General features: G+C 38.2%; 2 protein-coding genes across 2 annotated transcripts; both read right to left on the bottom strand.

Annotated features, from left to right (window-relative positions):
• Positions 1–2,958: 2,958 nt before the first annotated feature.
• Positions 2,959–4,725, bottom strand: LOC129351650 (uncharacterized). Its single transcript, XM_055020599.1, has one exon. It carries the CDS (start codon positions 4,723–4,725, stop codon positions 2,959–2,961), a length of 1,767 nt encoding a protein of 588 aa, XP_054876574.1.
• A 35-nt stretch (positions 4,726–4,760) lies between these two features.
• On the bottom strand, positions 4,761–7,792 carry LOC129351651 (neoverrucotoxin subunit alpha-like). The gene is made up of 2 exons (XM_055020600.1): positions 7,753–7,792; positions 4,761–6,558 (listed from the first exon to the last, which is right to left on the bottom strand). The coding sequence occupies exons 1-2, from the start codon at positions 7,790–7,792 to the stop codon at positions 4,910–4,912; spliced, it is 1,689 nt and encodes a 562-aa protein (XP_054876575.1). The 3' UTR covers positions 4,761–4,909.
• Positions 7,793–13,330: the final 5,538 nt, after the last annotated feature.

Raw genomic sequence — 13,330 nt, forward strand, 5'->3', positions numbered from 1 at the left:
TTTATTTCTTATTTTCATGCTTCTTTTTTTCAGTTTCTGAAATTTAATTTGTAGTGTTTTTATGTTTAATTTTACTTCCATGCAGAAAACCTACAGCTTTGAATATCCAGGTCAGGTTCTCTGGATATCAGGACGAAACAGTTGCTAAGTCCTGGGAGGAAAGTGTCGACCTGAGCTGGATGAACTGTCGGTTTCATCCAGCCTTTCCAGGTTAAAGGTTGATAAAGGTGGAAAACAAAACCCCTCAAAAACAAAACAGTTCTCTCTTTGGATGCTATCCATCGTGTGGGACACAGTTAAGTCCTCAGGTTGATCATAGATAGTGTGGCTTGTAAAATAATCTTCTGATGCCATGATTGAGGAGCGAATTCAGCTTGTGTTCGGTTTGATAACACATATACACTGTAAAACATTTGAGCCGTCTTCAATTGTTTCTACTATTTCCTATGCTTTAAGTCAAACAGATTCAGAAGGTTTTAGATCTTAAACCTAAGTGTGTGAGTGCATGAAAGATCAATTTAATTGTGAGTTGTTTTAAGTATTTATTCACCTTACAAATTTCTAAGAGCCAAATGAACTAGAGTTCCTAAAACGTCACTAAAAAAATAAACTGTTCACACTAAATGTTTCTGATTAGAATTCATTATAATGTAAAAACAACATTCAGAAATTTTACAATTCTAAACAAAAATCCAAATTACTCGAAAGTAAAACAATCATTTACTTTACTCAATATTGTGAATGAAAATTACAGAGATAAGAGTATCAGAGAGTATCTGATCTTTAACTAGGTGAAGGAAAGTCGCTGATTTGGTTAAAATCTTCAGGTTTTGGTTCTGGTTCCTGTTGGTTGAATTTGTAGGTGAAAGTTTGAATCCAGTTTGTTTCTGTTTCATATTTGGTTGTTTATAAATGAATATGGATGTTGGTTATGAATCCATCACCACTGCAGAGATTTCTCCGTTTCCCAAACAGCCAAACTTTTTCATCCAATCAGCATCAAACTACTTTATTATGACCAGCAGCTAAAAGAGGCTTCATGTTTGCTCTGCTCTCATTGGATGATTTTTCTGCTTCAAGAAAAACGTCTTTATTTATTTTATTTGTTATAAAATGCACAAACTGATGTTACCTTCATCGCTGTGTTTAGAGAATCGTTGTAGAAATGTTGTTCTGCTGACTGCAGGTCAGAAAAGCTTTATGGTTTCGATGGTAACAGATTAAAGATGGCAGCTCATAGAAAGCAGGTTTTTCCTCCAAGTTTTAATTTTTGTTTATGTTGTTAACATAAAGCAGAAGAAACGGATTGCTCTGAAGTTCAGGTCAAAGTTTCCTCTGTGGATCCATTAATGTTACACTGTAAATATTTAGGTTTATGTATCTGTGATGTTTGTCTGCATTATGTTTCACTGACACAAACCCAACCTGCTGCAGAAACCTGGGAGAAAAATGAAAAGGTTTGGGAAACAATAGAAAAATAAAATCCATTGAAGATGAAATCTCATGTTTTCTTTATGAATTCAGTTTAATTTCAGATGTAGTTTCATGTTTTCATTGACATTCTGTCCATTCAATACATGTCGTAGTTTTATTATATATCTTTTCTATGGTTGCAGCTTTTTATGATGCACAGATCATAAAGTATTGATCTGTCATGGATTAAGCTGAGATGCAGTCAGACTCCCATTAGGAGCAGAAATGAATTTAATTATGATTCTTATATTAAACCAGGAAACGCAGGAGGACAGCGAGGAGACAAATGGAGACTTTGAGCAAAACTCACAGGATTAAATAAAGACGTAACCCGAGGAAACGAGGATCTGCTGACATGATGACAGGATCATACATGCACCAAATCCCCACAAACCTTATTGATGTAAAAATTAACTACAAACACATCTAATTATTATTATTATTACAGGTAAACAGTTTTACTTTCTACACTCAGGTTTTAAATGGAGGAGCTTAAAGATACAGAGACAAAATAACATTAATGTGTTGAAACATTATTTTAGTAAAACTCTTGATTTAAAGCACATCAAGTCATATTAAGTTTTTCACTTTAAGATCATCTTCCTGAAATTCTTACAAATGTTTCAGATCTTTATCCCCCTTTAAATCAAATTACAGCAAAAATATAATTAAGCCAACAATATTATAGATAATACTTTATGTTAAAGGAATAACTGAACCCAAAATTATCTTAGCAAATGAGTTTATAAAAGTAAAAAGCATCAACCTACATAACAAGGCCTTTCTTCTGTTACCAACCAGCTTTAACACTGACTAACATAAATCTAACAGGTGATGACGGCAGGTGAGCCTCACTGGCTCTGTGGCTCATTTCCCAAACTGTAGAAACTGTCACACAGTGACATCTGCTGGACGGAGAAAGTCACTGCAGGCCAGTTCAATAAAGATGGGAGAGTTGACCGGTTCATGGCCTCATGCTGGACATGTTGAAGCCTCAGCATTGTGGAAGAGCTCCGGTTCCAGGTAGACAACACCTGGAACCACATCCTACTGTTACCTACAATAAGGTCAAAGTTAATCCCTGCAAACTAATGCAAATATCATATAGAAAGAACTGAAATAAACCAAAAGAAACATGATCAAAAGTGGAAATGAGAACAGAATAATCGATCAAAATGATTCCACGCAGGACAAAACAATTTGGTGCGTTCACATGCAGACGCCACAGGAACTGTATCGGTACGCACAGCAACACAGGAAGCAATGCAGAGATTTCATGTTTTCCTGATGTGTCAGAAAGAATAATAAGAGTCAAACTAGCTTCCCTAAAAGTATTGATGCTGATAAAATCATTTATGAAGGATTTATATTTCCTGTTTCAAACAAAGCAAAGAGCTTTAAACAAAAGCAAAGAGAATTGTAAGAACTAAAATCTAAATGACTTTGGGACAATCTGCAGATTTAAGACCTCTGATCAAGTGACTCTTATTGGAGGAAAGGTTTTTCTCCTTTCTCCACTTTAGCCATGACTTCTGCTTTTTTTTTCATCTCCATCAGTGACTGAATCCGTTGTTTCCAGCCTGGTTTTGCCTCCTGTTTCTCTCCTTCAATCAGCAGATCAATGTACTCTGGAGTGGTGAGAGGATTGGGCTTCAGTGCTATCTCCTTCAGTCTGTTCAGACACTTTGCTGACTTATCTATTAATTTATTCACCTCATTCTGCATGATATCATATTCATCCTGTAGTTCTCTCATTAGTCCCTCAACAATCATCTTCTGCCCTGTGGCCTCTTCATAATTTGCTTTCAGGTCTGCAGCTGTCCGTTTCTCTATAACATCTTCATATTCCCACCTGTACTTTTGGTTGAAATGAACGTTCCAGTTACATTTCTTTGGACACTGAGTGCAGTATCCATTGTCCATCGCCGCACATCCTCTTTTCTCATCATCATTTGGTATTGGACAAGGGTAATGACAGGTGACATGGCATGTCTGACAGTTCATACTGTAGCAACCAGAACCTGAGATATCAACTTGTATCGGTTTTTTCACAGTGACCTCAAACTCAAAGTTCTCATTTCTACTGATCTCGGCTTCATTCTCTTTGATTTTTTCTCTTGTCTCTCTGATCTCCTCCAGTTTGGCCAAACCAAGTTTAACCTGAATCTGCAGATTCTCAACTGAAACCTCCAGCTGCTTTCTTTCTCTCAGGACCTCATTGGTCAGAGTCAAACTTTTGGTTTCTATCTGATTTAGAGCAGCAAAAAACCTTTTCATGCTTTTTGTTCCCATGTTCCAAAACATCTGATCAAAGTTTCCATCGTCATCATCACTCTGAGTCTCTGCTGCAGAGGATTTATTGTCAGCAAACAGAGCAGAGTTGTTAAATTTGAAGTGAACTGGAAGACCATCTTCCCCTTTCGGAGTTGGTATGCCTGAAGCTTTGATGGCTTCTAGAACTGGAGGCTTCTGACCATCTGCAAATGTCACCAGGATCCTGATGTTTTCTGCTATATCTTTGCCAAAGATGGAGAGAATGGAATCAAAGACATATTTCTGTGTTGGTGTGAGACGAGCTAAAGCAGCCTGAGCTATGAAACACACAGCATCAACCTCACTGACCCCGTCTTTACTAGTGAAGAGGTTACAGAGCTGCTCTGTGATCTCCCTGTCTCTCTCTATTCCTCTGGTGTCTCCAAAGCCTGGAGTGTCTATGATGGTCAGAGAGAAGGGAACCTCAAATCCCTCTCTGTGGTTGAGTTTGTACACAGTGACCTCAGAGGTCTGACTGTGAGCTTGGGATTTTGTTTGACCATCGTCCACTAAGATGAACCGATACGAGTCTGACCATTGAACACCTAGAATGTAATTTATCATCCCGTTGATGAGAGTTGACTTCCCAGCACCTGTAGCTCCAAGAACCATGATGGTGCGACTTTGTTTAGCAGCAGGTTCTCCAAACCTGAAGAACCTGCATCCATTTATTCTGATGTTCTCCTCCTTCAGAGGAACTTTATAAACAGGAAGTGGTCCAATCTGTGGCTGCAGCTCTTTACTCTCAGCTTTAACAGCATCAGAAAGTCTGGTGCTGTTTGGCTTTGTTGTTTGAACATGAACAATCTTGCTTTCCTTGCTCCTACCAGCCCCACCACAGTCACATGTGATCCTGAATGCATATTGTGTTTTCTGACTGAAGTCCTGAAATGATGGCCGTTTCACCTTTTGACCTTGTTTGGTTCCAGGTGTGATCATCTTCTACCTATATTTATTCCAATGTAGCTCAGGATGTGAACATCTGGTCCGAGCTCTGCAGGTTTCTCCCAACTCACTGATATCTCAGAAGAGTTTGGTTCACCTTGCGGTTCTCCAGGAGGGCTGCAGGGTAAAGTTTTAATGGGATCATTGATGACATTGGCCGGTCCAACACCTGCTGAGGTCACTGCTCTGCATCTGAACATGTACTCTGTGTTTGCTGCAGTTGGGTCACTGTGATTTCTGATGATTTTGGTTCAGTCTGTTGTTTCCATTCATCTTGTCCAATGACACAGAACTCAACAGAGTAGGATGTGACGCTCTCTGCTCCAAAGCTGGGAGGAGAAACCTTCAGAGTCACACTGCTGTGGTTTATGTCAGCAGCTGTCACAGTTTCAGGCTTAGAAGGAGGCTCAAAGTTTTCACTGATGAGGAATCCGTCTTTATAAAGGTAGATGGTTGAACCTTCATGTTTCTCATCTGTTAGACCTACTGCCAGGAATGCTGAGCTCTTGGTCTCAGTGTTGGCCTCTGCGAAGTCTTTGAAGAGTTTTACTTTTGTTCTCATTTCATCTGCCAAGTTGTTTGAGAGATACCATTGTTCCTTCTCGATATCATAACTGTGTGAATCATCTGAGTTGGTTTTGCTTTTGAGGTAGTTCAGCAAAGCAGAGAGGAACGGTTCATCTCTTTCCAGTGAGCTGAAGACAAAACACACAGCATGCTCTGCATTGAGAACTTCTTCATCAAGGATATTTTGAGATGGGATGATTTTGGTGTTCTTCATCATCCTGGTGTAGGATTTCAGGGTATGTATTTCTCTCTCTTTGCAGTCAATCCAGCCATTGAGGTTTTTGCTGTTGAAAGGTGAGGATTGAATCTCCTTCAAGACATTTGCAAGCTCAGACTCTTCTTCTCCTCCTCCTCGGATTGATGGGAGTTTCTTTGCTATCGTTTGTTGAAATTCAAGCCTGAACTCAGAACACAAACTTTTAAAATGATTAAGTTTTTTGATAATCTGTGGAAACTGCTGTGTTGTAGGGTTTTTCATTGCATCATTGCACCTTATTTCCAGGTCACTGAGCTCCTCCAGGACACTTTGTACTTCTTGAACTAACCTAATACTTACTTCACGGACAAGTTTAGCTGCAGAAGAATCTAAGTTAGTCAGAGGCAGCATCCAGACCTTGATTGGTACGGCATTTTCTCCACTGGCCCCCAGCAGCTTGGGCAGGCTTTGGTAAACTGCTACTGCATCCTGGAAGGTTGTTGGAGTTTTCTCAAGTAGGAAGTCTCCATAAAACTTACAGGAGAACTTCTGCATTAATTCCTTGTCCTTATCTTCCATGTGTAAGGAACCTTCACCTTCAATAGTTAGGGTTGGAATCTTGTCAATCAAAACTTTCAAGTTGCCATGAATGTCTTGGTGATTTTCTGTCTCAGATTTTTCTTGGTCAAAGACAAAAAATGCTTGAGCTCCATACAGAATGCCTGTGACCACATGTGTTGCTATTTTGTTCTGAAAAACATATGGATGCTTCATGTTGCCTCTTCCAAGATGATTCATTGATAATTCTTGGAACTTTGTGGTAGCTTTGTACTTCAGTGTTACTCTGGCTTGATTTTTGGACGTCATCTGATCATTGAGGTATTTGGCTGATCCTTCAACTTTAACTAGGCCACCTAAAAAACTTGCTTTCAAAGATGCTTCAACATTCAGGACTGAAGATTTGTCCTCAATTGATTCAGAAGCAACTATCTCAAAGTCACTGTTTGGTTGTGGGGTTTCTCTTTTGTCTTTTTCCAAGTCATCACGATCCCAGAGTGTCAATCCTGTAGAAATAGAGAGAAGACGTTTATGTGGGAATTTCAAATGCAATTATAGATTCAAAATACTGACAGTCACTATTAAAAAACAGTCATTTCAGTATTTGAAATAATAATTTCAATTTGAGCAACTACAACATTGTATCAGTTTTTCATATCGGTATAGAGCACAAAGCTTTAAAAGAAGGCAAAGTTTTACAGGATGGACCAAAGTGCAGACAGGAATGTGGATCATGTTGAAAGTATTTAATGAAAAACAAAAGATATCAAAAATGACTGTAGTCAAGGAAAAACACAGATAATAAATCCAAAAGACATCCAACGAGTAGACAAAAGGAGAACATGAAGAAGCACAGAGAAATGACGGCCACTGACAAGAGGAACCGGCTAAGAGTGACTGAGAATGAGAAGCTTAAATACTAGGGAGGTTGAATGCTGAGCAAAAGACCTGGGCTGATGAGTTAACAGGTTGTAGGTGTGAGTGGAGAAGGAGCGTATACAGGGAAACAGGAAGTAAATCTAACACAATAACTAGACTGGAGAAACAAAACTAGAGCGACAAAAAAATAAATAGAAGCAAGAAATAAACTAGAATCAATGAGGAAAAACTGAAGTGGAAATGGAAACGAGGCAGAACTAAGAGAAAAACTGAGGAACACAAAAAATTAAAAAACCAAACTGAAACAAGAACAGATTCCCAACACATTGAATCACCAACACATTGAATCACCAACAGCATCACTGGTTTGTTTGTATAAAGTAGTGAACAGATCAACGGTCAAAGGCCAAAATACTGAAATAAAATCATCTACAGTTGTACGATAAAGGAAAGCAACTTAATCTTTATTCTTTCTATTTCTGTCTGTTGTTGGAAACTTTTTAACCTAAAAAGTCACATGAAGAAAACAGATCCAGACGACCAAAAAAGTCAGAACTTTTTACTTTACTGCATTTTCTCAGATTTTTATTTTGTGGCCCAAGGCAAAACAAACCCAGCAGCTGGTTTAGACCCCCAGACCTTCAGGGCCTCCATTAAAGCTTTAACTGTAACATGGATCATTGATCTGAAAGTTTAGCATTCATTTATTGAGAATGACAATTTGATTCAAATATTAAACCAATGATTGCTGTATTGCCATGCCGACAATCTGATGCAATCAGAAATCCTTGTTCACAAATACACCTGGTGCCAAAACTGACCTTCCATGGTGCATTTAAAGACTGCTTGGAAAACCCCCATTATGGCATGTTTTTTTAAAAGATTTTGTTGGCTCTAGTGGGCTTTATTTGATAATTCATTGACTGGAAAGTGGGTAATGAAGATTGTGGACAACAAGTGGCAAAGGCAGAATAATAAAACAAAAGGAATATCAACCTGGAAACAACTATTTGCTTCTGCGACCTGAGGACAGGAACTGTGTTTCACTCCACTACATCGCTGCTGAGAATTCGTTTCATGTTCTAATTCAAGACTTGTCTCTACTTTGCTCAACCCTTGCTAGTATGACCTCTGACAATGTTGGGTGAAAATCATTGCAGGTACCATGGTTTGCAGTTCCATTTGTGCCTGCGGATGGTTGACTTGGGACCATAGGATAGTTTTTTCCCTCAAATGAAAGATTGACTGACAGGGTTTTTCGATCCTATGCTAATGCAACTGTTGACCAAGGGAGAGCAATGCACTATGAATTATACATTCACTGTAGGATAAACTCGTTAAGCAATATATTTAAATAAGCTTTGTAGTTATGTTATCTACATTAATATTTTATCTTCATCGTTATACGTTAGCCACCATAAGTAGACTTCTACATACAGTTCTCTTGAGGAAATCCGTAAGTACCTAGAAAATAAGTTTACTTATTTTAGGGGGGATTTGTAGAGGAATATAATTATGTTAATAGTAAATAAATATGTTGGTTCGCATAAAGACATGTTTTAACCTAAAAGAAATGTACTGTGTCAAATTGACTGGGTCAGTCTGACCTAGAAGTCAGGAAGGAATTCAGATTTGGAGAGACGTGGAATAACAATCACTTAAGAAAGGAAAGATGTTAGTTTTAAGCTGTAGTGCAAGAAGTTCTGGCACCCGACCTTTCCCCTGCTCGCCTGCAAAGGAACTGGACTGGAGCCCAAGACTTGGGAAAGATTCTGTTTGGACAGATAAGGAAAAAACAACTTGACTGATAGTTCTGCTGATGGAGGAGATTTGAGTCCAGGAGTTCAACTCATAATTATCGGAACTTCCAAATTCACATTTGGTGTAAAACGGAGCCAGAATTGCTACGCAAATGAAGGGAAGTAACGCCATTGGTCGAAGCTTCCCAGTACACACCAGTAGAGCTGGGACTCTAAAAAACTGATGTCTGAAGCAGAAGTCAAGAGATTTTAGATTTCTGTAACAATGTAAATGGGACGTTTTTGGTTCCACAGATGTTCAACTGATCTGTCAAAGTAGAATCAGAAAATTTAATTTCCAATTTAATTATTGAAATTAAACTAACATCATTCTATAATTTTGAAGGACTACACAACCAAGTAGCACTTATAAAATACATTTCTTTAAGTGAAAAAAGCAATAGAAGCAAAGGAAAATAAATAAATTAACACTATGAGTAAAGAATTGTCGACAGTAAGTGATGTTTGACAAATGGGTTTGAAAAGCACGTAAGATTAACCTTGTGGAATCATTTAAAGTATTCAAGAAAGGTTAACATCTTCTAAACTGGGAAGGCGAAACATTTTAAAAGAGGAACAAATTCAATAAATTTCCTTAATAGACTTGGTTAACGTTTTAAGGAGTAAAACTGAAGTTGAAGCTTCCATTATAGCATGAACTCTGCCCATGACAACTGATAGTAGCAGAGCACATGTAAAAGGGTCAACTGTGAAACAAAGCTGCAATACTTTTATATAATTTCAAATTATATACCTATTCCCAATTTAAATCAATAAGGTCTATATAAAAATTTGTCTTGAATCTGAAATATCTGATACGGCGATTGATCAGATATTTCAGCCTGAATTTGAAAGCAATGTTGAGGAAGTATTTCAGTGATAGACCTAAAAACTTTATACATCACAGCAGGACATATGAGTTACATGACAATTTCTAACTGCTTTCTAATAGCTGCAATAATGTAATTGGTTTAGGGTTAGTGCTTCAATGACGTTTCAGACATTTTATCTATATGTCTGAAGGAATGTGGATTTATTTAATGAAGAGAAACAAGTTAAGACTCAACTGTGTCCCCATGGGTTGAATAAAATAACAATGAAGAAGGAAATCAATAAAAACAAAAGGCCGTAATAACGGATGGAAAGTTAGTAATATCTGCACTTTGTATCGATTAGTGCTTACACTGTAGCTGCACAAGTGGACCTTAATATTCTTAAAAGTTTGAAATATCAGTATGAGCAAGTTGATAAATCTTTAGCTACACGAGTTGACCAGCTTGAGAATTCAGAGAAAGTGGTAAAGACATAATCGAGTATAACATAATTCTACTGGAATATCTTATTTTATTTCTTGCTTAAAAAGTATGCAAACCAATTGCCTCAACAGAATCATTTACAGCAAAATAAATAAAGTTACATTATGGGATTTATGCTTTGCAAACTCAAAATACTTTTTTTTTTCTGAGTAGTAAATAAACTAAGGAGCAAAACCAAGGTGATAAGAATTATACGTGATTAATCTATGTGGTCTAATCTCTCCATGGTAACAGCACTATTTAATCTGAAGTGTTATTCTCCGCAGATTGCTTTCCGGGATCAACGATAAGAGCAATATAATTAGATACACTAAAAACAAAACAGGTTCAACTGAACATATTTATATTTTAACACTGATCTTAGTTGTAAAAACATAAAACCTTATCTTGGTTGTAGTTTAACTAAGCATAAAAAGAGCAACGTCCTGAACAATAAGCATTAACCTTTACAATCCAAATCCTCATTGATTGAAATACAGTATAGGGTGCATGATTTAAGCCTCATTACTATAATTGTACATTACAACAAATAACAGAGTTAGATTTTTGGGGAAATCTGAAATATGATATTTTAACCTCCACTATTTGATAATCTTCACAAACCAGTGAGTTGATGGTGGGGAGCTCCTGGCTTAATGAGAAATAAGAGGAAGTGATTTATATTATTGCGATGTTTGATGAACTGTCGGAGCACCAACTCAGTCTCTCATCGCTTGAAATGTTGCGATCTGGAAGTATTGTAGGGAATGGAAAAAAACAGGAGTTTTCATGATAAGAGATAAGTAGACACGTTATGACAGTCCAGATGAGTAGTAAAATATTAATTTGAAGGTGAAATTCAGGTGGAGATGTTTTATGGTATAAAGCTGTACTTCAGAATAATAGGGAAAATGTTTTCATCAGAGACATTTGTAAAACTAATTGGAGAACTATCAGTACTTAGCAGCACTCAAAATAAACTAAATATTAAAGCTGCAAGCAGCCTCGAGCGGCCCTCGCAGCCAAGCGCCGCTCCGGCCTATAGGCCACCGTGGGGTACTACCAACCGACGCCAGCCACCACAGAAGCTCTCACGCAGTTTTCAGCACCTCCGCCCGCACCGCGGAAGCTGTTGCACAGTTTTCATCAACACTGCCCACATTCCAACACAGAAGTTGTTGTGCAGTTTCCGCGCCCGTCCACCAGGCGGTACGCATTGATGCGTTCGACGGCGCTCCTTGATGATGGACAAAAAATGTGGTGCAGATTTGATAATTTAGCGAGGAAATATAGCTGGTGTATTAATGTAGGGGGCGCAGTGGAGTCAAAATACATTTCAATGTTGTTGGGGTGTTTAGAGGTCAACAAAGGTCATACATATCCAGTTTGGCGCCAGTCGGATAATCAATGTACATTTAGAGCCGATCATATGCACATGGTGAAGAACTGTAGTTCGTCATTTCTACACCCCAATGCGGTTCGGTCAGCAGCCAGCAATCATAGAGTTCATCATGTTATCGTTTTTAGTCAGTATTCACATGATGAAACCCATATAAATGATAGAATAACAGTAAAATAAACAGCAGAAAAAACATGTGACTGCCTCTTCAAAGTGGGCGGGGCTACAGTGAGGTCATCAAGTGACCATGGAAATGTGTTCAGGGCTGTTCTCTAGAAAGACAGAGGAAGTGTGATGCAGCTGTGATCTTGCATTTGGAAGTCATTTAATGTTGATGTTTCATGGTAAATAGTGAAAGTTTTACACTAAGCCACACCCACATGCTTGATGTTAACTACAACTGAGATCTAAATGCAGTGCAACTTTAACGTTATCGTAAAGTGAGTTAGGAAAATGGAAAATGTTAAGATGTATCAGTTTAATAAACCGTACTGTTCAGTAATAAACCAAGGGCAATGCACAATAACAGAGCACAGTTAACTTTCAGCACAGAGTACATCTGGTTGAGAAGCACATTCCAATCTTTGGTTGAAATGGTGCATTTGATTTTATTCTGCAGTCATAATACAATTTTAAACAATACAATAAGTTTCAATTAAAGGAGCTGGAATAGGCTATGTTAAGCTTTCGCGGTCAGTTGGGGGAAAAAAGGATAACTCCCATTTGATTTTCGAAAAACGAATATGCAGGAAATGCTTTACTATTCACTTACTTCATCGAAGAGACATGAAATTTGGTACACTTGTAGAGCTCCCCAAGACGCTCAAAATTTACGATTAATGTCATAATGCAAGTATCACAGGAAGTCGGCCATTTTGGATTGAAGGTCCAATTTTCACCCCATTTTTGCCGTTTACAGCCTTCGTATTTGATGAAACTCCTCCTAGGGATTTCCATTGACCGGCTTCAAACTCGGTCAGTCTGTTCATAAGGCATGTCCCATCTAAAGTTATCAAAACGGTGAGTTTTTGAGTATGCTGAAGGGGGTTTAGCAGGGGTCAAAGTTCACCTACTCGCCATAAAAACATAAACTGCTATATCTCCTACACAGAAAATCACAGAGGCACCAAAGTTACTGTGATTGATCATCATCGGGTCTCCTACAATACCCTATGGTCGAATGATGACATCACTTAGGCCACGCCCCCTGAGAACAGGAAGTGTCATTTTTTACTGTGAACGGTTGCTATCTGACCCCTTTGACCTCATCAACATGAAACTGTGCCCAGAGACAGAAAACAGTGTTGAGGATTCCAACCCCGACCAGCTTCGATGGAGCAGGTGGGCATGGCGGCGTGGCAAACTTGACTATTCCTCATGAAGCATCAAGATTCAATAACTTCCAAATGCAAGATCACAGCTGCATAAGACTTCCTATGTCTCTCTGCAGAACTGTCCTGAACAAATTTACATGGTCACTTGATGACATCACCTTAGCCCAGCTAACGCCACAGCAGCCCATGAAATGTAGGTTTTGTTATGCAGGTAAACATATTAATTATTTAAATATACATTATTATAAGTTTTCGCTTTTTTAAATAATTTTGTTTTGTGGGTTAGAGTACAAACATTCATTGATTTTGGTTAGAAATAATAGAAAGGACGTCAATTAATTGTTGTAACTGTTTATAAACCATTTCAGTAATTCACCACTTGGGGTCATTATTACTCCACCAATAAAACAGACTGCCTTACAAACACAGTTAAACATGATGAATAACTATATCAGTATTTCGCCAGTAGGTGTCAGTGTACTCCACCAATGACAAAAAGATCGACCGGCAAATGGGCGTGAAAACATTGCCAGAGCGTCTGCCATGACATTTCCAAAAGGATAGGGCTTACA

The sequence above is a fragment of the Poeciliopsis prolifica genome, unplaced genomic scaffold (genome assembly GCF_027474105.1).
Source record: "Poeciliopsis prolifica strain line A6 unplaced genomic scaffold, Auburn_PproV2 SCAFFOLD069, whole genome shotgun sequence".
Classification (NCBI taxonomy): domain Eukaryota; kingdom Metazoa; phylum Chordata; class Actinopteri; order Cyprinodontiformes; family Poeciliidae; genus Poeciliopsis; species Poeciliopsis prolifica.

Excerpts from the sequence above, each read along its gene's own strand:
- LOC129351650 (XM_055020599.1), bottom strand. The coding sequence starts at position 4,725 with ATGATCACACCTGGAACCAAACAAGGTCAAAAGGTGAAACGGCCATCA.
- LOC129351651 (XM_055020600.1), bottom strand. The coding sequence starts at position 7,792 with ATGGGGGTTTTCCAAGCAGTCTTTAAATGCACCATGGAAG. Across the intron at positions 6,559-7,752 it reads CTTTAAATGCACCATGGAAG|GATTGACACTCTGGGATCGT; the intron begins GTCAGTTTTGGC and ends CTATTTCTACAG.